Source organism: Melanotaenia boesemani, chromosome 3 (assembly GCF_017639745.1).
Source record: "Melanotaenia boesemani isolate fMelBoe1 chromosome 3, fMelBoe1.pri, whole genome shotgun sequence".
Lineage (NCBI taxonomy): Eukaryota > Metazoa > Chordata > Actinopteri > Atheriniformes > Melanotaeniidae > Melanotaenia > Melanotaenia boesemani.
Window position 1 is genome coordinate 38,150,193 of NC_055684.1, and position 25,041 is coordinate 38,175,233.

Below are 25,041 nucleotides of genomic sequence, written 5' to 3' on the forward strand. Positions count from 1 at the left end.
ACCTTGTGTGCTATTGTGTGCTGACATTTTTTATATGAATGGTAGGGAAATCATTACTTGAGCTATTCAGCTTAGTCTTTTAGAGAAACAGCAGCAGCAGAGACTGAAGACCTGTCTGCATGCCTCCCTGCATTACATTCTCCCCCATGTCTTCCTCTGTTTGTCCCTGTCCTCATGTCGCTTCTGTCTCCCTGATCTGTGATGTGAAAAACAAACTAACCAAGCCATGCAGCAGACTTACAGGCTTTTAGAAGACATACAAATATGCTTTAAATCAGATTAGGGCAGAGAAGAGAGAGCTCTGACTACTGAAAATGCAGGGATAGGATGGACATTGTGCAAACAACAGGCAGGACATGCACTTGTCTCAAGCAGTGTGAGAGTGACAAGCAAAGACAATACTAAAATCTCTGTATAAAGGAAGCTTTCGTATTGAGTGCCACAGTGTGACAAATGTGGTTTTTAGCTCTGCACTGAGGAATTTCTGTTATTCTTTGTGGTTTGCTGTTTTGTCTAAAAGAGACAGACAGATAGAGCGAGACCGAGTGGAAGTATTTGTATGTATGAATCAATACCCCATCATTTCCAGAATGACGGCCACAGTACTGATGAGCTACAGGCAGGTGATAAAACAACTTAGGCCTTACATACTGAGAAAAAATGAACTGTTTCTTTGCAGGTATGTTGTAGTGGGGAAACGTCTAAAACCTGCAGGGCAGTTCCTCACAAAGACCAGAGAAGATCCCTGCTGTAGTTTCTGAGATGTAGTTCTTTGCAGTTTCTCTGAGCTTTGGGGTAAACTTGTGTTGTCTTGAATGTTTCCTATTTGTAAATGATCTTTTTAAATGCAGAATGGCGGATTATGTGTTATTTAGAAAAGACTGATGCACACCAACAGTTGCTTCTCTAAGACCCCTGCTGGGGTCTTTCCACCTTTGCATTTACCCACACTTGCTGATGGCCAGTTAATCGAGTGCATCATGCTGGCATCTTGTTGCCTGTGGAAGCAACTAACGGTTTACTTAGTTTCACACAATGTTTCCACATCTCTGCTCATCATGTGTCGTTCATCTCGGGCTGCATTTAGCTACATTGAAGACCTGGTAAAAATCATCTGATTCTTTTATTTCTTGATGCGTAAACCCTTGGAACTGAACATGGGTGTTTTGTTTTTTACGTGATTGTTAACAATCCCAGTAAAAGAAAGAAACTCAGGAACCAACACTCCATCCAGCCTTCAGTCCTGTTCCTGACTTACTCAGTTGCTATTTGAAATTAATGAAGAATTTATTGAAAGAGGTGACAAATATATAATATAATTTTCTAAATAACAACCAAAGAGATAGTACAGGGGATCATTTTCACCAGCAGATTAGGTGAGCTGGTAAACCACAGCAGCAGGGTGGTGCTGTATGTGGTCCACATTCATGGAAGAAAATTTTACCCTGTGCAACAGTTTGGCTCATTTGTGTTTTTAATTGGTTTTGTGACTCATTATCAACATCTCCCTGTAAATAAGCGACTCATTTATCAGTCTAGTATTTTGGTTGCATCTCTTGATAACAAGCAAACAACAGAATAAGAACAGACTTACCTTTAAAACCCTAACACATGATGAAAATCTCTGGCTGTACACCTCATAACACAGTCTGCTGAGATACACAGTTTCCATCAAGACAGGCATATGAGGGTTTGAATGGACCCCCTGTTGTCTCTATTTCCAGCATCCTCTATTGTCCCTGGCTATTCCGTGGCTGCGAATGTGTGTGTGCTAAGATGCAAAACAGCGTTCAAAGCACTCACTGTTACTAGATGATGCAATGAGGCCCATGACTGTGGTATTTCTGCAGACCATGTAGAAAACAACAGTCTGCATTCAGGAAGTTGCATAAAATATAATTATGTGTAAAATTTCAAAACATGCTGCGCCGTGTAAAATGTCAGTGGATGTGTGCAGTGAGAGAGAGCAGATTTCAGAGAATCCAAGTGCAAAACAGGAAGCCTGCAACTTGTCAAAAGTTTCCGAATTCCGACAGTTGGTATTTTGGTTGCTCGCTGCGATGCTCCAGTGCTTCGCTGAAGCAAAGCAGGCTCCAGTTGATAATCATCTGCTTTGTGGCGGGAGGCAAGGGGAGATGGAGCAGATGGTGCTAGTTTTATTTTGCTGTGGATGCTTTCTCTGAATAAGGAACGCTCTGCTGAATGCCGAGCTCTGTGGGAGAGGAGAGGCAAATTGATGCCCTCCCGCACCCTGCTCCTCATCAGGGAAAAGACTATTGTTGTGTGCGTGCTCCAATTCCAGAGTGGCGGGCGAGTTGAGCTCATTCATTAATGTGTCGAGCTTGGGGATGGACAAGCCATGTGGGAATTTCATTACCTCACTACCACCCCCTCCCACTTTCACCCTCTCATTCCCTCACTAACTGACTCTCGCGCTGACTTGCCAGCGTTGATGAGAAGTGATTCTGTTGTTGGAGAAAATAACCAGGAAAAATAGTCCAGCTCTGATTCAATTACAGAGTAATGATTTAGTCCTCAGTTACGGATGTTTAATCCCAGAAGGAATTGGCATTCCAGCCCGAGTACATCTCTGATTCAACAGTTCCCAGATACTAGCCAGCCTTATAAGAACACGAAGAATAGCTGCTACAGTTTAATCATGTCAAGTCCAGGCCCTTTTTATGAAAATGAAACAGTACGCTTCATGGTCTAAATGTCATATTAGGCAGTGTTTCAGTGTTTCAGCGAGCAACTGGAATGAGAAACCAAAACGAATTTACATCATATGCTATAATTAAATAGGAAGCTAAACCTCATGGACCCCCTGTTGGACATTTGAATGTAATTATGAAAAATTTTGGAAGAACTCTAATTCACGTTCCACACATTTGACCTTAAAGGACTTTGTGTGAATTATGAGGAATCAGCCTCCCTTAGAAGTTGAAGTTGGCTTTAACTGCAGTCATTTTTAAAATAAGCTGAAGACTATTCATTTTTCCATTTTTTCTTGATTAACACATCAATTTTACTTTAATAAATGCTGTTTTAACTTAGATTTGCTATTAAACTTGGCATAGAAATCAGGAGAACGGGGATGAAAATGGATGCATTAAGACACATCCTCGCTGATGATATTCTTCGCACCTTTGACTCTCCTCCTCGGTGTGTCTGCCTTGTGTCGACTTTAGATACTCGTCAATGCAGCGTTGATCCTGACAGCTTTGTCACTGCCACCCTGCTGAATGAGCCCAACATTTTATTCAAGCATCCTTCTGAGATCTCACTGTTATCATTTATCAATGGAGCCCTCTGTGTAAAATGGAAGCAGACTGCAGTGCAGTTTGGATCCCATTTCACACGTGTAAATATCAAACAGAGGTAGCCGAGGCAGCTTCCTGATGCTGAAAGGGTTTGATGAATCAATATCATCTGATTCAAAAAGCTGCAAAGCTGCAGGAATAGGGCTGTAGAGAAGTATGGCCCTAAACGAGGCATGGGGTTTAATCAAACTGCTGATTTGAACAAATGTAGTGAGGACATCTGAGGAGCAAGCTGCTGCCACCCTCCATCATCTTTCCATGCTGGACATGGACTCTAGCACTGGCCAGAATAAATGATTGAGTTGGATGTCAGAGGTAAAGCGTTTGCCAGGAGGCCACAGCATCCAAGCTAATGGGCTGATGGAGCCTAATCTAAATAAAAGAGCTTTTACAATGAGAGCTCACATGTAAAAAAGAGAGAAACATGCTGATCACTGCTTCATCTTAATAAAACAGTAGGAAAGACAGAAAGTCAATGATTTAACTTTCTCTGGTTGGTTTTTACCTTGACACCTGGATGTTTGTGTGTGAGATGTTTCGCTAGCATCTCGTGTGCACACCGTTTGTTTGTGTTTGTTTTCTAAGTGCTAAGTCTCCTGAAGCACATCTGAAATCAATCACTTGGCCGAGCATGATGGAGGGGGCTGTCAGAGCGCGCTGCTGTGGCCTTGATTCAGTAAAACAAATAAAATAGGCAGAGGCCTTACAGGAAGGTTCAACACAAGCCAGACAAGCGGCCACACCAAACAGCGTTCAGAGAGAGGGGTGAATAATGGGGAGAGCGATAAATGTCAGAGTATAGCAAGAAGAAAAATGATGATGTTGAAGAGATAGAGAAAAGCTGAATGTATCCAAGGAAAGACGGGGGAAAAGAGAGAGCAGCAGGCACAGCGATGTTGTCTCTCCACGTTAGCCCAGCTCCGCTCCTCAGCTTGTTTCCACTCGACAGCATGTTCTCTTTAGACCTTTTCTGCGGATGCTGCAGCACACAGCCATGTGATGACAGGGAGGTGCCCTGCAAGATTTTTTAATGCACATATCCTCATGTCAGCGCGCATCAGCACACCGCTGGCCTGAATTATCCCTATTCTCTGATGAATATGTTGGCCATGTAACCTGAGCGCTGCAGCACTCGGCTCTGCTCTGCTGAATTGGATTCAACAGAATTTACAAGACTACATGTGACAACGCAGCACAGTTTTTTCCCCCCAACATAGCATAACCTGAGGAGGCCATTATACTGTACACCCCTGTCAGCACTTAACCTCCCCTCTGCACTTGAAAGAAACATTCAGCAGCGAGCAGCTCTGAGGTGAAGCCCCCATGGGAGGCCCTTGCCAGACCTCAGCGCCCACGCTCAGCGCTGTCAGATGTACCACCAAGCTCACACACCAAACAGTTTCCTGTGGTTCTGCTCCACTTCCTGCTGTACACGAGGAAAAGATGATGACATGAACCCTGCTGGCTCAACTGGTCTGAAAGAAGCAGAGGTTACAGGTCTGCTCTGCTCCAGCTGTGCACAGCTCCACAATTGGATGGATTTTTCCAGGTCTGGAACACGCTCCACAAGCAGAGGAACATTCAAGAAGCATTAATTAAGCTGTAGTAGCAGAGTACTGTACCACCATGAGGAATAAGATCTGTGTCTCATCATTTTCACAAGGTTTTCTTATTTTTATTACACAATATATTTCTTGTAACAGGAAACATTTCTTATTCAGTTAATAAACAAACTAACGAGGACAGGCTGTAAACATACACAAATGACTATTTTGAAAGAATCCGTTTTTTGTATGGGCTCAATGTTAAGCCACAGGATTCTGCAGCTGGCTGCATGGTGGTGTGGTGGTTAGCACCACAGCCTCACAGAAGAAGGTTCGAGTTGGTTCGAGCCTTGGCTGGGGGAGGTTTTGAACTGGGGGGCGGTGGCCTTTCTGTGGGGAGTTTGCATGTTCTCCCCATGTATGCATAGATTCTCTACGGGTTGTCCAGCTTCCTCCTACTGTCCAAAGACATGCATGTTAGGTTAACTGGTCACTAAATTCGCCCTAGGAGTGGGAGTAAGTGGTTGTTTGTCTCTCTGTGTTGGTCCTGCGATGGACTGGTGACCTGTCCAGGTGTACCTGCCTCTCACTTGTTTAATGCAGGGTTAGGCTCCAGCTTCCCCACAACCCTTATTGGACAAAGCGGTACAGATAATGAATGAATAATGAAGATTCTGCAGCTGTAAATGAATGTTTGTATGTGTAAATAAAGTTTTTTCACCCTGTAAAAGAAAATCTGCCTGTAATAGCAACATATAATATTTCATTGCTCTATGAAAATAATCTTTTTCTTTCAGTCTTTATGGGAGCCATATGCTACACAAGTTTGCTTTTCGCTCTGTGTGGGAGGGCATCTTTGGCTTTTTGTGCTCCAACTGATAAAAAAAAAGTGGTTTCTAGATCCCAACCCAAGCTAAAGCAATTTGTTCTTGACTTTTGTCTTCTTCCACTTAGAATTTTGTAATCTGACATTTAAAATATTACTACAGACTGAATATTTGACATGAGAGAAACCACTTAAAAATGCCTTCCAGTTGTTTTAACATCATGTCAAAAAGGCTGTGTATAGATATAAATGCTGCCTTGGAGAGGATACTTTTTTTACTATGTCTAAAATATGTGTGAGCACACATGAGTGTCGGTGCACATAGAGCCTCTGCAGTATCCCCAACAGTAAAACTGACAACAGTTCCTAAATAATCATAAATCTTAGTAAAAAAAAATGTTTTCTGTGGCTGACTGGTGGAATTAATTTAACAGAGGAAGAAGAAGCCTGTGTAACACATCACAGTTATGTGCATTTATTTTCCCAGAGTGGTCTATTCATTAACTGATTCAGTCCAATAAAAAGACAATCTATCAGCTCTCTATCAGTGTTACCAGGCACATGCTGCCCCTCTGGCAGCAATATTAAGAGGATGCTGCTGTAGTCTAACTGCACTCTTTGATCCTCCATCACTGATATCTCTGGCTTGTTGTTGTCTTGGACCATGCAGACACGGTTAATCATCCTGGATGGATGAAAATGTAAAAAATGCTACAAACAGCAGGAATGTTGGGAGCAACTTACTCATTTTGATTTACACTTCATCTCTCTGCTGTGTGTGGAGGTCACGTGCTGCAATTCAGTTATACCTGCATTTTTTGTTTGTTTTTTTTTCTGTTGGGGTGTCATATTTACTGCCTGCTGTGCCGTTAATGACTCAAGGCAGAGTTTTATAAATATACATTGTTGACTGCCATGGGAGTGATAAGTTTTTCTCATTAAAACTTCTAAATGAAACCAAGGTTGTTGGCTTCTGAGGTTTAGTTGCATATTTAATTGTGCCTGTAAAAAGGCTAAGTATCTGTGAAGAGGGAAAAAAATCAGCAGCATGCAGATCCTGACAAACGTGCAAGTTGTTGCCCCCCCAGCCAAGAAAGGGCTCCATGTGAATGGATGGAGGTTTGGCTCATCTGCAGTGCGTCGGAGTCTCACAGCCTGGCAGGGCTCCAGTCCTCTGCTCGCTTATTCATCGCTTTCTCCCACAGTCTGACACACACACACATTTACACACTCACTGCACAATACCTCTTGATTCACACAATATCATTTAATCCGAAACAAACCAAAATTCAGAAGCACCGTATGATGGCCAACAAAACAAATTATGCAAACTGTCATTTGAAATTCACTCTCTTTGCGAGGATAAGTGCAGTGCAGTGTGCTATCAAACTCCATTAGAGTTTCACAGTTTCACAGTTCAAAGTCCACCAGGCTGATTCCCAAAGGTGTGCACAGAGAATAGACTAAACTTGACATCCTAAAGAAAATATTCAGCCACGGCGGTAAATTATGCACGCAGATGTGCCACAGGTTCGAAAGAGAACGCTATGTAGACTTGCCAGCTAGGTGGTTCAGGGTGTGGAGGAAGTAAATAAATAATCCTGTTTAATAATTCATTAAAATTCATGTTGCTTTGCCTCTAGTCTTGAGAGTATTTAGAATGCAGCCTGCAAGGGCCCTGCTTCTGTCTTGAGGTAGTGTGTGGTGAGATTATTGTAAATAAGAGGGAAGCTCAAGCATGCTAGCACACACACACATCAAGAACACCCACAGAACTACACATACAGTAGCTGTATTTCATGTGTTCTATCAAATATGGAAAAGGGACACCCCCTGTCAACAGCTTATCCCCTTTTTGCTGCATTTGTCTCTGGAAGGACTGATACGATCTCCAGAGTGCGAGGAGAAGTTCACACAGAGCTCCAGGCAGGTGAGCACACTGAAGCAGAGAGAGATGGAGAAGGCTGCAAATTGGATGTAAAAGTCTTCCATGGGGAAGAAAGGAAGAAACAAAAGCAGAGAAAGGAAGAGGGGACAGGAGAGAAGCCTTAAGGCTACTGATCCATGTGTCCTGATGATGTCTTTGGTTGATAGAATTACAGCAGGAAATGAAATTATCCTGCCTTACTGTCCCTTTCTATGTGTGTGTTTTGTAGTGTAGAGATCCTGTAATTCCATGACTCCATTAACATGAGAATCTGTTTACATATCAGTAATGTCCCCGAATCTTTTAGGATCCTGTTAAAAACTAGATGAGGTTTCTGCATATCAAAATATGCTTACAAATTAGGTGGGGGCTGGGGGGTGGTGGGTTGGAGGGGGGTGGGTTGGGGTGATTAAGAGGATATTGTGAAAACAGCATCTACAAGTATGCACAGGCTACAGCTTAGACTTTGGCACCACTTCTAGTCCCTGTTAATGCCTATTAGCATGACAACAGTGGCAACTCATTTGCATTTTTCTGCTGTTGGCAGCTTTAATATGAATGCAAAGATTTTACCGCTGTCAATTGGAATTGAGGTGCATGCAATAAGAAAGCTGGCATGTGTAGTCCTGTGTGACTGTGTGTTCACATGTGGTGAAAAAACATATATGCCTTGTCTGAACAGCATGAACAATGGTATTACAGCCCAAAGCAGCGCCTTGAAGGGATACTTAAATGTCTTTGAAGTTGGTGCCAAAGTTTAAGCTGTAGCCTATGAGGTACTTATGGCACCGGTAGATTGCAATCGTCAGTTGGGAAAAGCTGACTAGACCACCAGAAAGATAAAAAAAAGAGAATGTATTTAAGCCACCTAAAAGATGTCAATCTAAAATAATCTGTAGCACCAAAAGTAAGTATATTTGGAATATTTTAACCCCCTTGTGTTTTTGTCAGATAGCCGTTTAAAACGTGAAACTTTATTTACTGTGCTGACGTCAGTGCAACACCTCGTGTCATAGTGTATCTTTGTTGTTTTCAGCACATGCCACACCAAAGTCGAGGCCATGGTAGACCAGAAAGTGCTGGTTTGTATATATATATATATATATATATATATATATATATATATATATATATATATATATATATATATATATATATATATATATATATATATATATATATATATATATATATATATATATACTGATAGCCAAATGTTTAATCATTTATACTTAATAACTGATTAAACATTTCAGTGGTTAAATTTGTGGCTTTATAGAGAGATATTCAGCAGGTTCAGCCCTGTGTTGCAGCTTAATTTCTGGCAGCAAGCTAGTTACCTCATATTAGCATTTAAAAAACAGGAAAGCCACTGTCACTTTGCCCTCAGCAATTTTCATCTTATTTTTTCATACTTTTCAGCAATTTCATCATACTGTGGAAACTGAAGAATGACAATTAGTCTATCCTTTACTGTTACTGTCAGAGTATATTGTTGTGCAGCTTGCAATGTTGATCACACATATGACTGTAATGTTGCTCAGGCCTTCCTCCAACTCCTCCTCGTATTTCATCTTGCATGCTGCAGGGCTTGAATGTGAAAGGGGGTCTTGTTTTCTTGCCAACATCCACCCTAGCTCTACGGTAATGAGCTCTATAGGCCCTGAACCTAACCCAAGCATGAAAACTATTTGTTAAAAATAACATCATGGAGGTCAAAGCACTGCATGGTACTTTACTAGTTTAATATAATGTTGGAAGAGCATAACAGAAATGCAAATCAAGCTGTGAATCATCATGTGAAATCAGGAAACGAGCCAGATATCTGTGGCTGGGGAGTGTTTACTCCTGACAGGTGAGCCATGCTCAGTAGGTCTGTGGACCTGCTGGGCAGGAGAGCTTACTCAACCAGGACATTAAATCTCAGCTTTGTAATGATACTTTTCGAGAGCAGCTCAAAGCTTTCCACCTCTCCTGTTGTCAGCTTGGATAGACCTGAAGGGACCACAGTACACTTAGCAACCTGTGGGCTGCAAATCAAAACACGACATTTTCAAGCACAAACTTGAGCAACTGTATGCAAATTCCTAGTTTGTAATAATCTCTGTGCTTATAAGAAGCAAGTTCAGGCTTACAAATGAGTGATAAACTCCAGTCTGCAGGAACATCTTATCTGTGGCAGCGCTGACGTGTTATCACGTGGATTAGTCTTGATGTTAGACTGGTTTACACAGCTATAAATTTACCACTGAATTTAAATAGACGCCTGGATGGAGCAGCCATCATTCACTTTGCCACAGCCCTGTGGTGGCAGTAATCATCATGACAGTAATATGGTTGTATCTGTTTGTCTTTCACCCTGGCTAAATTGCTGCTTATGGCAATAAGAAGACTTCCGTTCCCAGGGGCCACAGTTAGCTCTTACTGTCTTACTGCTGGGCTGCGGTGCAGAGCACAAACACTGTCACCAACACCGTCATCCCCCTCCCCCCCCACTCCTCCTCCTCCTCTCTGTTGGTTCTCAGAGCTATTATTTTTATCTGAACCCTAAACAAGGCTACAGAGAGAAAGAGACAAGGAAAGGAAAAGGAGAGGGAAAGAGAGGAGCCCAGAGAGCCAGGGTGAAGCAGGAGAGGAAAACTGTGATTCTTCTGAAACTGTGATCGATGCTACCAGCATGTGTCTGCAGTGCATGTTGGCAGCCAACACGAAGGCTCTATTGATTTCCCACCATATTTCAAGAAAAAAATCTGTTCTCAATCCCAGATTTTCCTCTGTGCTGCTACAAATTATCAGCTTCTCACTGGAAACAGAATAAATGTCAGACACAAAGCACTGGCATACTGAAAAAGCTCCATTTCAGTCTGCAGGGACATTGGAAGACGTGGTTTTGTGTGAAACAGACTTCTTACGGATGATGTTTTCTGATGTCTGACAACTGATGGCTACCACTTGCTTTGTCCCTTTCCACCAAACACACAAAAATGCCATTCAGTACATCTAGATTTAGAAATGCATGTATACCTGGGTTTTATTTCCTGTCCTCAAGAGCAAATTCACCTGCAGGTTTGAAGGTGGATGATTAAAAAGTGGAGGAAAACCATCTAGAGGTCAAAGATAATAGAATAATGGCACATTTAACATTTGTGCGGATACCTACAGGGGGCCTCTGTTACAATGAATTAACCTCTGCACAAGTGTTAAAGTGTATTTCAGTGTGTACATGTACAAGCTGTTTATGTGACCTGCTGCCACTAAATGAATGGAGTTCTAAATATAAATCAGATAAACAAGTTTTTAGAAGGTGAATTCACAAAGGAAGCAGCTACAGCATGATTACCTCGCTCTGGTTCTGTGGGAGAAAATCAGACAGACAGAAGGCTGAGATAATGTGTTCATGGAGAGAAAGCAAAGTGTGCAATAAAAACGAAGACATGTTTCATTCCTCTGTGACATTAAAGTTGGCAGCGGGAAGGAACAGGAAACTGAACAGATTAAGTTGTATTAGGATTCTACAGCCGAGCGTCTTCTGTTTATTCCGGTCAGCAAAGCATATTTGTAGATTTGTCTGCCTCCCACAAACAAATCTGCATCACAACAGGACTGTGCATGGTTCCATATTGTGATTTCCAAATCAGCTATCTGAATCCCGGCCAGAATGAGCTCTTTCAAACAGACTGTCTGCAGAGACTTTAACCAAGTTCCCCGTGCTGTAGGCAACAACAAAGCAAGCCAGTCATTGCTCTAAATGTCTAAACTGCGCTTCCAAAAAAGTTTGGAAGCTGTGCAAAATGTAAACAAAAACAGAATACAGTGATTTAAAAATGTCTTAAACCAACATTTTACTCACAATAGGAAATAGAAAACACTGTGAATGTGACAGCAGCAGCAGGGTGGGACGCTGGCAGCAAGAGGTTAGTTTCTTTTTAGAATATGTTGAAAATAATACGGCTAATCTGGCAACAGGTTAGTAACATAACAGGTTATAATAGAGTACTTCAGAGAGGCAGATTCTCTCAGAAGTAAACGTGAGCAGAGTCTCATCATGCGCTATATGCACAGAAACACTGAATCAATATGCACAGAAGCGAGATTTAAGCCTTTTCAGCCCCTAAAGAGAACTTTTCTAAAGAAAGCATGAAGTGACAAATATAAGACTGTCTACAAATGCAGGTTAAACGCCTTCTGTGTTCCACGCTCAAAAGGAGAGGCATCACCTGGTTTCTTATCAAAGCTCAGTTCATTTTCCATAGCGGTGGCTTCCATTGGTGCCAGTGAAACTAGTAACTTGCACACTGGGAAATGCAGCATTGGTGCTGAAAGTTATAATATGCTCCCAGTCAGATGGTGTTTTTTGCATATTTCAGAAAGACATTGCTAAACCACAAACTGCATCCGATTCTTAGTAGTATCCAGGTTCTGGGCCGGCCTGCTTGCTGGGCATAATGAAACTGAAAATAGAAGATCAAACACTGCTACAAAGCTACGAGACAAATTTCCACTCCTACAGGTCCAGCAACTGGTCCCCTAAGTTCACATTTACTAAATAAAGCCTGTGTGTGAGTTCATTGAGGAAGGTCTTTCCCCCTCTTATCTTCCCTCCTTATCTGGTGTTTGGGCTTTTTGTCCTTGTCCATTTTCCCACACTGTCAAACTCCCTTCTTTCTTAAATTCTGTCTTCATAACTCTGGCTCAATGATCTGCTCTTTTTCAAGCCATTCAGTCTGATCTGGGTTCTTCTGTTCTGTCATTCCCCCTCAAGGCTGACCCACCTCGTTCCCATCACCATCTCCTCATGATATCAGAGAAACCTCATCAGATGCATTTTTCATTTCATCTCTGCTCATCCAGCACCACTGTTTCGGCTCTGAGGAGGGGTCCTATTCTACCCTTGTACCCTCATAGTTAATTAGAAATGCTGTAAAAAGAGGAGGGAATGCTGCAGAATGCCTCACTTTCAACATGTGATGTTCCACTGTGGATAAAATGTTGGTTTATAAGATTTGCAAATCACAGGATTCTGTTTTATCTACATTTTACTCAGCACAAAAACAGCTGTGATGGAGGAAATGTGCCTGCATACAGCCCAGTTTTTAGATAAAAATAGACAGCAAATTGATACAATCAAATCCAAATCCCAAAAAATAAAGGCACCGCCACAGGAGATGCAATTTCCCCTCTTCTATCCATGATGGAGTCAGGATTTGTGTTTCTATTTTCTTTTATGGTGCCATCGTTTCCCAAACAGCTTCTTTTATGTGCCTCAAAGCCTGGTGAAAAATGGTAGAGATGCTGTATATCTTTCCCCACCCAGGCTAATCTGCAGCACACACGCACGCACAGCTGGTTTATATGTTGCTGTGTTCTCATAGTTGCCCTCAATCATTTTGTATTTAAAACATGAACAACAGCAACTGTGAAACAAGCTCTAAATAAATATTAGTAGCACTTGACATAAGTACATTAGACAGCAAAGACAGAACTAAGTATTACATTACATTCATTTAGCCGACGCTTTTATCCAAAGCAACCTACAGTGGTTAGGCAGCGTTAAGGGTCTTGCCTAAGAACCCACTGGGAGGTGTCCCTTGGGGGAATCAAACTCTAGTCTCCTGCATGGGAGACGGATGCTCTGCCAACTGAGTTCTCCAGTACCCAGTGGAGACCGGATGAACAGCTGACATGTGAGTGTGTACTGTAGATATGTATATATGTGCATATGTATTTATAAAAAAAAGTACAGATTTTTACTAGTTTAATGTGGTTTATATCAATAAAAATAAAAATACTGATAATAGTTTATTGATGGTGGGGAAAGGGCAGGAGGAAATAAGCTTGTGCTCCTTCCTGCTCCTTTTTGAGCAAGTTAAGTATCATGATTACCTTTGTCCTACTCTTGGCTTTAGTTTTGTGTTTTACTTACTTCACTGGTTTTGTTATATATATATATATATATATATATATATATATAGCCAACCCAGTCTTACTAGAAAACCTATAATAGGTGCATGATTGGACATTTGTGCAACACACAGTAGTGTCACCGTCTGTTACTGTACATTGTAAACTGGTAACTGATCCCCACATTTTCATTTTCTGTTGGGCAGTGCTTAAGTGGAGCCATAGCTATTAAAATGTTTGGAATATATATCTCAAAACCTTTTGGCCTAATTTAGTTTTGCCCCTCGCTGTGTTATTTTAATGTTAGTTCCAAAAAGGCCAGTGTTTTAGCGTCCCCCACCAAACCCCTCATCCCCCTATAAATGTTTCTATTGTTTTGAACATTGGCAAGTGGTAAAAAGTTGATATCCACACACTTAACCCTGCTATTATGCTTGGGGTCAATTTGACCCCATGCAATGTTTATCATAAAAAAAAAAATACTTGACTTTTCTTCTTCATATTTCTTAACTTTATGAATTTGATGGGTAATATTAATTATGACCTTAAAAGATTATGATGATATTTTCCACACATTGGTGTTCCTCTGGGGTCAATTTGACCCCCAAGCTGTTTTAACTGTGTAAAACTTGTCTGCCTGTGTGTGACCATGTGTGACCTTCCCCACTTCAACAGCAGGGTAGACTTAGCGCTTCTAATATTATCAAAATGGTTCCAGTCCCCACCAGATATGCAGTCATATTGGAAACATCAACTTTGACCTGATGGTGGCACTGCAGGAAAGGTCATATCATTACCAAAACCAATAGGGTTCATAAAATCTCCGACCAAGTTTATAACTTTGGCGCGTTGATAGACTCTGACCTGACTTTCAGCAGCCATGTCAAAGCTTCACTAAGAAGCTTTTACCAGCTCAGAAACATCAACAGAATTAAAGGTTCAGTCTCCCAGAAAGACCAGTAGAAACTCATCCATGCATCTCCAGCAGGCTGGATTACTATACTGGTCTTTAACAGGACTTCCTAAACAGAGGACTAAATCTGCAGCTCATCCAGATGCTGCTGCTGGAGTTTTAACAAGGACTAAGAGATCTGAACACATCACACCAGTTTTACAATCTGTACAATGGCTTCCAGTTTATACTGGTTTTCAGTCAGTCACAGAATAGATTTTAATAGATTCTTCTGGTCGTTTACAAATCCCAGAACGGTTTAGGCCCAGAACACATCTGTGAGATGTTCAAAGAATATAAACCCAGCAGAGCTCTTCAATCCAAAGACTCTGGTCAGCTTGTCCAGACAAAGTCCAGAACCTAAGTTTTATCTACGTAAGCAACAAACTAAAGCAAACATGATAACTGCAATTTTAAAGCTTTATTGTTAAGTTACAACTTTTTTGAGGAGGACCAATGAAGGCATTTCACATTCTGTCATGAGGAGTGCTTGAAAGAAGCAATGCAGCAGGGAGAATTGAGCGTTCTAACATGCTATCAAAGAGTGTATGTCAACCCAAAACCACAATACCTTCCTGAACCTAACCAAGTACTGTTGCCTAAAGGTAACCAAGGAATGACTGAACACACAAATATAAAACAAAAGTAGAACAAAAGAATATTAAGAACTGCCACACTGCATAAACTCCATCAACGCTCCAACCTTGAAATGCAGAATTTGTTTGCTATAACGTGTACAAACCAACACGATGCCATTACCAGCCTTCCCGTGTTGATAAAAGATGCTGGAGAGGGGACCAGGGCATTAAAACATAGAGCCAAAAGGCTCCAGATCAAGCATCAGCAGCTGAACTGAAATGATGCAGAACTTAACCAGTTCAGTGGTGTGATGATTATTTTTCTAGTTCATCAGAACAAGTTTTGCTGCTATCAAGACGATAAATATTAAACTTTAAAGAGCCGTAATAAAACAATTTTCAACCTTCTTCATTAATAGAAGAATTTATCTAATAAATGTCATACTTTTTATATGTAGAAATCAATTTTTTTAATTAAAACACATTTTTAACTGGGAGGAATTTCATCCCTGCAGCTGAAATGAAGTCCAACTGTAATCTAGTCATGGATGTTCATAATATGAGACAGAAAATCTCCCCTCCTGTCTGTTAACATCTTCACCACCATTAAAAGGTATGCCCCCCCTAAAAAAAAAAAAAAAAAAACACCTACGCCCTCTCTCCCTGTGCATTGTATGTCTCAGCCCCTCCCTCATCCCTCTCCACGCACTAATGAGCAGTGAGATTGACAGCTGGATTACTGGGCTGTTTAGTAATCCTTTAATTTCTCCATTTAAGATAAACACCCTCTCTGGATGGTGCAGTGCTTACATGCACATGTACACAAACGGCACAAAATACCCTGCATTTAAACATTTAAATAAATAACTGTGTGTTTACAAATTAAACAAAAATGAACAAGAGACTCTGGTGAAAACCAGAGCATGCAGAGCTCCTGATCAAATATAGATTCCAAGCTGAATTAATCCAAAGGACAAAGCAGAATGCAATCCCCTCTCTGGTGAGGGACCTTTTTGATATTAGAGTTTGCAGAACAAAGGCATCTTGACAGTGCAGTCTTTTAATTAAGGCGATAGAATAGCAAAAGCCCTGTGGCTTCAAAAATGGCTGTACAGCGCAATACTGAGTGGCCCTCTGGAGATGCATTTAGCAGCAGCTTAGGAGGATCTATGTGTTGAGTCGAGCCAAACGTAAATCATTTCGATTGGGCCATGTTTCTCATCTCCTCCAGTGCCGCAAACTGAGGGTATGAGTGCTGAAGAACATGTGAGGTCAAGAGGCGGAACAAGGTCAAACTGCCTGGCTGTAATTCATCAGCAAAGTGAGAAGCGATATGTCACTTTGAGCCCCTGAATCTGAAAGGAAAACGGTGTTGCTGGGGAGGAGGGTGCAGGTGTATATGGGCGTGTATTTGGGGGGGGGGGGGGGGGGGGGGGGAATGGGTATATGGAGCTTATTGCTCTATAAACAAATAATATAAAATTTTTAAATGTTATATGGCAGTTTGTGGAAGTGTTAGTGTGCTATAAAAGTGTATAGTTCCGCCGTACTTCCACCCATTCTAGATCTATTTCTTCCACTTTTTCAAAGCTCATGTCCTTGAAGCAGATGGGCTACAGCAGCAGAAGACACACCGGGTGCCTCCTGCCAGCTAAGAACAGGAAACTGAGGCTACAATTCACACACACTCACCAACACTGGACAATAGAAGATGGAGAAACGTTGCTGGTCTGATGAGTCTCCATTTCAGCTCCACATTCAGATGGCCGGCTCAGAATCTGCTGGAAACATCATGAAAACATGGATCCATCCTGCCTTGGATCAACGCTTCAGGCTGCTGCTGGTGTAATGGTGGGGGGAGATTTTCTTGGTCCACTTTGGGCCCCTTAGTACCAACGTGGCCTGGTTTAACCAGCACAGCCTACCTGAGTATTGTTGCTGACCATGTCCATCCCTTTATGACCACAGTGGAGCATCTTCTGATGCTACTTCCAGCAGGATAATGCACCATGTCACAAAGCTCAGATCATCTCCACCTGCTTTCTAGAACATGACGATGAGTTCACTGGACTCCAACGGCCTCCACAGCCACCAGATCTCAGTCCAGTAGAGCAGCTTTGGGATGTGGTGGAACGGGAGATTCTCATCATGGATGCAGCCGACAAACCTGCAGCAACTGTGTGATGCTGTCATGTTAATATGGAGAAAACCTCTGAGGAAGGTTTCCACCACCTGCTTCATCTATCACACAAAGAATTAAAGCAGTTCTGAAGGAAAAAAGGGGGTCCAACAACCTGCCAGGCAGACTTAAAGTGACCACTGAGGGTGTCTTAACTCAAGCTCCTTTTTTCAACCTGAACCTTGTTTGACTTGTGACAAATTAAATATATTTAATTTGTCACAAGTCAAACCAGTCACAAGTTTCAGGATCCACAACCTTAAACAGATGTAAAAAAAAAAAATTACAATATTCTTCCAAAGACTTCCATTTCTGTTTCGATTGAAGGTCTTTCTCCTTTTATGTGGCAATATTTCCTATCCATCCTACAGTCCACTGTACTTTGTCATGACAATACAAACAAGCATAATAGCAGGAAAATGCATAATTTGAGCTGCAGAAACACCATTTCAATGCTGAAGACCTGATTAGTATTCAGATACATGTAAATCCTGCAAGCCAAGAAGAGGAGGAGGAGAGGAAACCTGTGTAATGAGCTGGGTTACACATGCAGCTAAAAGGTGAAACAGAGGTCTCCTAGTGGGAAAATGCTTCACTTATGTACTGCAACATAAAAAAGCCAATAGTCTTCATCAAGGCCAAAGATCGTTAAAGTGCACAAAGATGCAAAGTGATAAGACACATTGATTGTAGGAGGTTGGCTTCAATAACAAATGCAAATCGTATTCACAAATTACAAGGTGATCGCGCTGAAGGTGGTACTCATCTCTTAGAAACATCTCTCTGCAACCTTTTTTTGATTACGTATGCAAAGAACGGCATAATTGAGGAGGGTTAACTGTAATTAGGAGACAATTTCAACAAATTAGAAAAACCTGCTTTAAACTTTGTCCATTAATATTTTCCTCTAAAGCTGCCCTTGTCTCAACTCTGGAAATACAGTAGGAAAGTCTCTGGTTCCTCATCCAACAAAGTCCTCTTTCTGAGCCGTTAATCCCTTGCCAAGGACTTCTTTCTGGCTAACACCATCAGAACAGCCTACTTCTCCCTCTTTCTTTATAATCACTCTGTGATTTAACACACAGCCGCCGGCACTCGCAGATGCAATCAGAGGTCTGATGATATCGTGGTTAGCTCTATGTGAAGGTCAGACATCAGGGCACAATTAACTTACCTCTGTTGTGTGAAGAAATGTAGCTATAATGCATAATCTGACTCCACAGAGTTCAAACACACAGAGTGTACTATGCTGTTAAAAAGCAGCAGGGTTCTCAGACGGCGGCTTATAAACATCTAAATACAAGCAACTTGAGATAAATCATGCCTGTCTCCCTGCAAGCGCCATAGGGGAGAGCAATGAAAATATGTTTGTTTTTTTCTGTAAAACTCTGTAAACTCTGTGAGGGTGCATGAAAAGACCCAACAACTGACCGTCAGAGTAAAGCTTTTACTTCAGGAGGAGCACAGTGGAAATCAGAGCACTAAAACTAATAAAATTCACATGGAAGACCTGACAATAACATTTCCGCTGACAGCCTGTTTTCCACTATCAAAACCCCTTTTTATATTTACTACCTGCACAGAGAGAAAGACTACAAAACAGGATCAAATGCATTGTGTTGTGGAATGTACTATATCTTGGGTGGCTTCTTGATGGAATTGGCTCAGTGTATATGTGATGTTGTAGGGAGTTTGAGGGATATAGGAGCGTAGCTTGGCTTGGTAAGAAGGCAGGCGAGATAAAGAAAAATGATGTGGCTCATCTTCTGTACCTGTATTCTATCAGCTCGCCACAGACTGCAGGTCCTGGCTGCGGAGATGAAAGACTCTCTGGAGGACAAGAGACGTTCATGAGTCAGAAGGAAAATGGCATCCCGCTTATCAAATGCCTGGAAACATAATCCCCCCTCACACCACCCCACACTCCCAGTTCTTGGGTCTGGACGTACTTATGAAAGCTCTGTCACTTCAGATAGTAGGTTAGGAGTCAGAAGTTTTTCCACAGCACAGTAAACGCAGAGCTGGCGGTTTCAAAGCAGATATGGCTCTTTGCCAGATTTTACTGCTGTAGTCTAATTGGGGTCATGTTACAAGTCATTTTGCTTGTGTAACTTTTAGAGATGGAATTAAACAATAGGAAATCCATGCTGAGGGCACATAGCTGACAGGGGAAGAATCCCTGTTAAATTAATCTTTTAGATTAAAGTGTGTTTAATTTTTACTTTATGCATCACTCTTAAGTGAGAAGTCCAGCGATAGAAGAGGTGAGGAAAGAAGTCCCGTTGTGGATTATTTTTTTTAATAAAGCAAGTTTTTCTCATTGCATTCAAGAGTCAACACGGAGACTAGGAAAAAAAAACAAGCCAGTCCCTAATAAAAGAGCTGTGGAGACTCGTAGTGAAAGGGTTTAAATTAGGAAAAACAGAATAAATACTGCAGAACACACATGTTTTGTGATCATCTAAAACAGTGTCCTGCAGGTTTTTAATGTGTCCCTGCTGCAACACACCTGGTTCAAATTAAATAGTTTTTCAACAGCCTGTCGAGGTCTGCACCAGCATCTTAACAAGACATTATTTCAGCGAGGCAGCATGGACATAATGAAAACCCGCAGGACACTCAAGAGGTCCGGAGTTGGTGATCCGGCTCTGAAAGAAATGCAGTTTCCTTAATCCATCACAGCCATTATCGTTGTCACAAAGTCTTGGCAACAGAAAGCCAAAATATTCATTCAGACAAGCGCTTATATCACGCACGGTGTCGGTGTTGGTTGTCTTTCAGGACAGGTGAGGGGCAAAGGGTGAAACTCATCTCTGGTGTCTTTTCAAATACAAGTTGACAGCAACTTAAAGAGACACTATCCTGACTGAACTACAAATCAATCCTCTCCACGCTGAGGCCACATCCGCTTGTCTGTGTTCTGAGGTGTCTGTTCAGGCTCTTGGAGCGAGGTGAGGGTTTACACAGCAATGTGCAATCACTGGAATATTTCTTTTCATGGCTTATCTGCCCTCAGCGAGAATCTGCACGGACCATGACTTAAGGCCTGGCTGTTTGCTCGCTTGTGTGCCACAGCCCCTCGCCTCCGATCCTGACCAGACAAATATATTCATGGCAGCATGGGCTGATTTATGCAGCATAACTTTGCAGCAGGTCAGAGATTTGTGAGTTAGTTAAATGGAGGTCTTGTATGGTCAACCACAAAACCATAACAGCCTTTTTAACCTATAAAGCCAGAGAGGATTGACCAGCAGGGGCACTGAATGATGCATCATGATTCTAAAATGACCTTTCAATACTTTAACAGACATTTAACTTGACCTACAGGGGAAAAGACAGACAAAAGCAAGAATAAAGTACCATACCTGCATTATGCTGTATTAACTACGAATGAAAGATTGCTTTTAATCAAAGCTGCGTTTTTCTAAAGCCATAATGTGTTTTAGATTTAGCCACATGAGTCCTGTGGGTTTCATTCATTTCTATTCTGTCACAGCTGAGTGAAAAACTGTTTAGAATTTCAAATACCAATGGTTTCCAACAGTGTTTCCTTCTTTTCTAACAGTTCACACCACAACAGAGTCTGCAAGGGGACCCCTGTTCTCTGACTTACTTAATGATGTGAGGCACATAATAGATAAAGGGCGGCCAGACAAACACGTGGGGAATCACCAAAAATGGAATTATGAGAAAATTCCTGTCCCAACAGACTTTATCTTTCAATGCAAATACAATGGGAGGTCGGGGTGTCCTGATGGCTTAAAGACGCATTATGTAACTTTCTGTACTTAAAGCTCCACGTTTCTGATTAGTTTGATGTCACAGGGACATTTATCACGTACATTTCTGGACGTGTTGCTTCCCAGCAGCGTCCTGAGGCTGAGAAACCGTGCTAACAACTTTTTCCTCCAGGGTGGCACGAGTTGTTGCAGCTGAATTTCGCTAGCAGATAAAACACTCCAGCCCCACTGTGGCTGATTCAGCAAAGAAACGCAAGAAGACTTCATCAGAAGAAGACGAGAAAAGAAAGAGAGAGCAGGACAAAGCAAAAGATAAGACAAGAGATTACTGCTGGATTTTCTGTGGATAGGGGGCGCATCACTGAGAAAATCTACAAACGTTCTGCAGTGCGTCTTTAAGGCTTTAATCGTGAACTTTCTGAAAGGGAAAGCAGAAACAAAAACAAATAGTGTCTCAGTAAGGTCGCCAAATTCTAGTAGCGTGAACTCTACTGAAGGCAAATTTCCTTATTTAGCATTTTGATGATGATGGAGACGTTGGTTTAACATGTCAGCCAAAAACTCCTATATGTTCAGGAGGGATCTGAGCAGGTGACTGTGAGCATCCTAATATCTGACTCACCATTTTCAAACACATTAAGCTATTCAGTAACGCCTGGGGGGCTTTGTGGGGTTCCAGATACGCCTGGATAGAGGGAATGGAAAACAAGCTGCAAACTGCACCGGACCTCGCAAAGATTCAAATAATGTGACTTACCTTTTGTTTCCAGACTTAGACAGCAAACTATCCTGACTGTATTACCAGTTATATTATATTATATTATATTATATTATATTATATTATATTATATTATATTACATTATATTATATTATATTATACAAGATATTCCCAAAGAACTCCCAGTTTTCTTCTTGTATGTCCAACACAGTTTGTTTTCCAGCTTAAAGGTTTGTTTTTGGTTAGAAATACTTCCTAGTAGATTACAATCAACATACCCGCACCCTCTGGGAGCCTTTTTTATTTTTGCTTGTTTTTTTGTATTTTTGTTTCAAACCTAATAATGGAAACATGTGATTCACTGTTCCTTTTGTTGGTTTTTAAGAGAACGCTTCAGATTTGCCAGTGAATTGATTATCTCATCCCAGCTGCAAGTGTTGCCCCCGTCTTTTAACCCATCTTTGCATGTTGAGGTAAAATGCATCCCACAGGTGCTCCAGGGATACACATCTCCTTATGTTAGAGCCCTTACTGAAATTAGTAAAATCAGTGGAGGTGCTTGGTAACACATTTAATATTGTTTTTAATCTTGACAGGGTGTTTTGAATAATTGTCAGCAGTGATGGAAAGCGTTATAGCGTCCTCAGAGCTCGCAGTATTTATTAAGGCTGACATCAATCTCACAAGCAGGCATATGCAGAAGCTGCACCAACGACAACATTTCTAACACCTCTAATTAACCAAGACTGGTGTTAATGAATTTGGGGACAAAAATATTACATAGCTGCTTTCAAACTACCCACGCAATACTCCAGGAGAAAAGCAACTCTCCTCCACCTCAGCATGAAAAGAAGTGAGGAGCAGAGATGCTGCACCTGCTGGTCCACAGCTTTCTGCTTCTTTCCTCATTCCCCACTGTCCATCTCTCCAGGGAGACAACAGCCATGGCCAACAGCAGTCCAGTAACTCCCCTTTTTAAGATTCATTGCGTCCAAGGCTCCTCCCTTGTTTCATCTCCAGCCCATTCATTTTCTTGGAAAGTGACAGTTTCAGGTTATACATATTGTGGTGTCAGTATTAAAAGCTTCCTCCCACTTTGTGTCCTACTGTTTAGCAAACAGACCTCCAATAAGGCTAGCCAATGCACATTAATCATCGCAGGAAGACTTAAACTGCTAGAGCCCGTATCCCTTTGAGTAGCCAGAGGGGAGGACAGCGTGGCTCTCGGATTGATTTTCCACAAAACAGCAAACACAGACTCAGAGAAACTGGATGCAAAGGTAATATGGGATCAAAGCTGGTCTAATGCAGCACATACGGTAAATCAAATTGATGCAGCTCAGCTTTGCAGTGATATTTTTTTAAACTCATGCAACAGCCACTAATAGGTACACCCAGACACATCACATGCGTGTGCTACATCCCCACGAGACACGAATGTGTGCAGCAAAGCAGAGGACAAAACATACGTTATCTGTCTGGATACATCACCCTCTGTTAACATTGTTTGGATCAGTAAACCTATTTCCGAACAGGCAGAAACCTTGAGCCCCTCCAGGCAAACCGGCTCCCCACTGACTGGCTGCACTGTCCTTGTCAGCTTTTTAAATAAAAAAATAACCTCTGGAATAATGCAATTGCTACGCTTGTAGTTGGACAAGGCTCAGATATAGTATTCTAACAGTTCTTACAATACAAATGCCATTTCCTTCTGGCAAAGAGAATTTCATGAACAATAAATAAATATTGAGCTATAAAAGCAGTGTGTCAGGGGAGAGCTTACCTTATATGCTGCTATGGAGTTGTTACCCACAAGTATGAGTAACAGTTTTGTATGTGGAATGGAAGAAAAAAAAGGAAATATGAAACATGCTAAGTCCTGAGTTCATTATTTTAATATCTCATATTATAAACTTAACAAAAGAATAACTTCAGCCACTCTCCTCATCTTGTTGGTCCTTCACCATGTAGTGGTTTAAGGATGTAGACATAATGTGGTCTTTGTTATAGAAGCACATCCAGTGAGTGTTCAAGGTGTTCTTTATCAGTCAATTATGCAAATTGGGACAGCGGAATGTGGCTGGAGGGGGTGGGATTCATTTCCATTATGGCTTCGATTCACTAGCAAACAGATGAGACATGCTGAAGAAGCTGCAGCATAATTTCACACGGCTGGAGAAGAACCTAGCACTAGAGCAGAATACTGCCTGAGCAATGAAAAGTGAATTGAATTCCCATGAAAAATACAAGAGAATAAGAGACCTAGAAAATGCACTGCGATGAACACTGTTCATAAAAACAAAGTTTTCTGCTTCAAGCTGCAACATGCAGAGAAGGGAAAAGGCAATTTGTCTGCTCTGAGAGCTCATTGATAAGTCAATCCAAAAAGAAATTATCTTTCATTTTTGTAGCACAGTCAGTGTAATGTTGGTGTTCACTGATCTGTGAAACCTCATATCAAATGGAAACTCCTGAGCAGAACGCATCACACACCTGCTGTCACATCACATCACCCAAACATCCAAATCCAGCTCCTGTTTATAGCCACTCTTCCTGTTTCTGTGTTGCACAGCCGCAGCGAGATTGCATGTGTTCTGACCTTTAAGGGATGATGGAGACTCTCACAGCACACACACAAAGTAGACACACACATACTCACACCATCAGGTCGGGCACGGCTCTGTGCAGAGACGAGAAAATACCACCGGTCAATAAAAGAGACCAGCAGCAGCAGACTTACCTTTGAGGATGCTCTGCCCGTGCAGCACATCTCTGGGGACAATCACCGTGTAGAAGTTCTGGGAGAAGCCTGGTCTGCAAGGAGGTTTCAGGGGCTGGCCTGCCTTACTCCCCTTAGAAAAAATAAAAAAACAGGACAGCTTGTTAAGCATGGCAAATTGACTTAAGATCACAAGCTGATCTTGCTGCATTTCCAGGCTCCTGAACCTCACAGTCTCTGTGGTGTCAGTGAGTGAGTTCAGCCCACAGCAAGATACACTGAGAATGTCACAACGTGGAAATCCACAGACACCTGCTCCGAATCACTGTAAAATCTCATGAGGGATATTTAAATGCTCAACAAAGAGGGAATAGATAGCACAATCATGGTAATCATCATCAAAGCATCACCATCATTGTCATTATAACCATGTGGTTATTTATTACAGAGAAAAACACAAGCACGATAAGCAACCAGACAGTGCACTTTATAGGGATTATAACTTCCACATAACAAACATACAGAAGCCTGCATGTTGATTGGAGGACATGAAAATGAAAAAGAAAAATTAATTAAGAAAGAAGTTTAAGATCTGCCTGATTTATAGCAGCAACTTCTGTTTATAAATAAAATATA

General features: G+C 41.6%; 1 protein-coding gene across 3 annotated transcripts in view; it reads right to left on the minus strand.

Annotated features, from left to right (window-relative positions):
* cdh4 (cadherin 4, type 1, R-cadherin (retinal)) overlaps positions 1-25,041 on the minus strand; it is a 240,945-nt gene that overhangs the window by 215,290 nt on the left and 614 nt on the right. For all 3 annotated transcript variants that reach the window (XM_041981128.1, XM_041981127.1, XM_041981126.1), the window contains exon 2: positions 24,427-24,538. In XM_041981128.1, the coding sequence (XP_041837062.1) occupies positions 24,427-24,538 (112 nt within the window). The remainder of the gene's footprint in view (positions 1-24,426; positions 24,539-25,041) is intronic.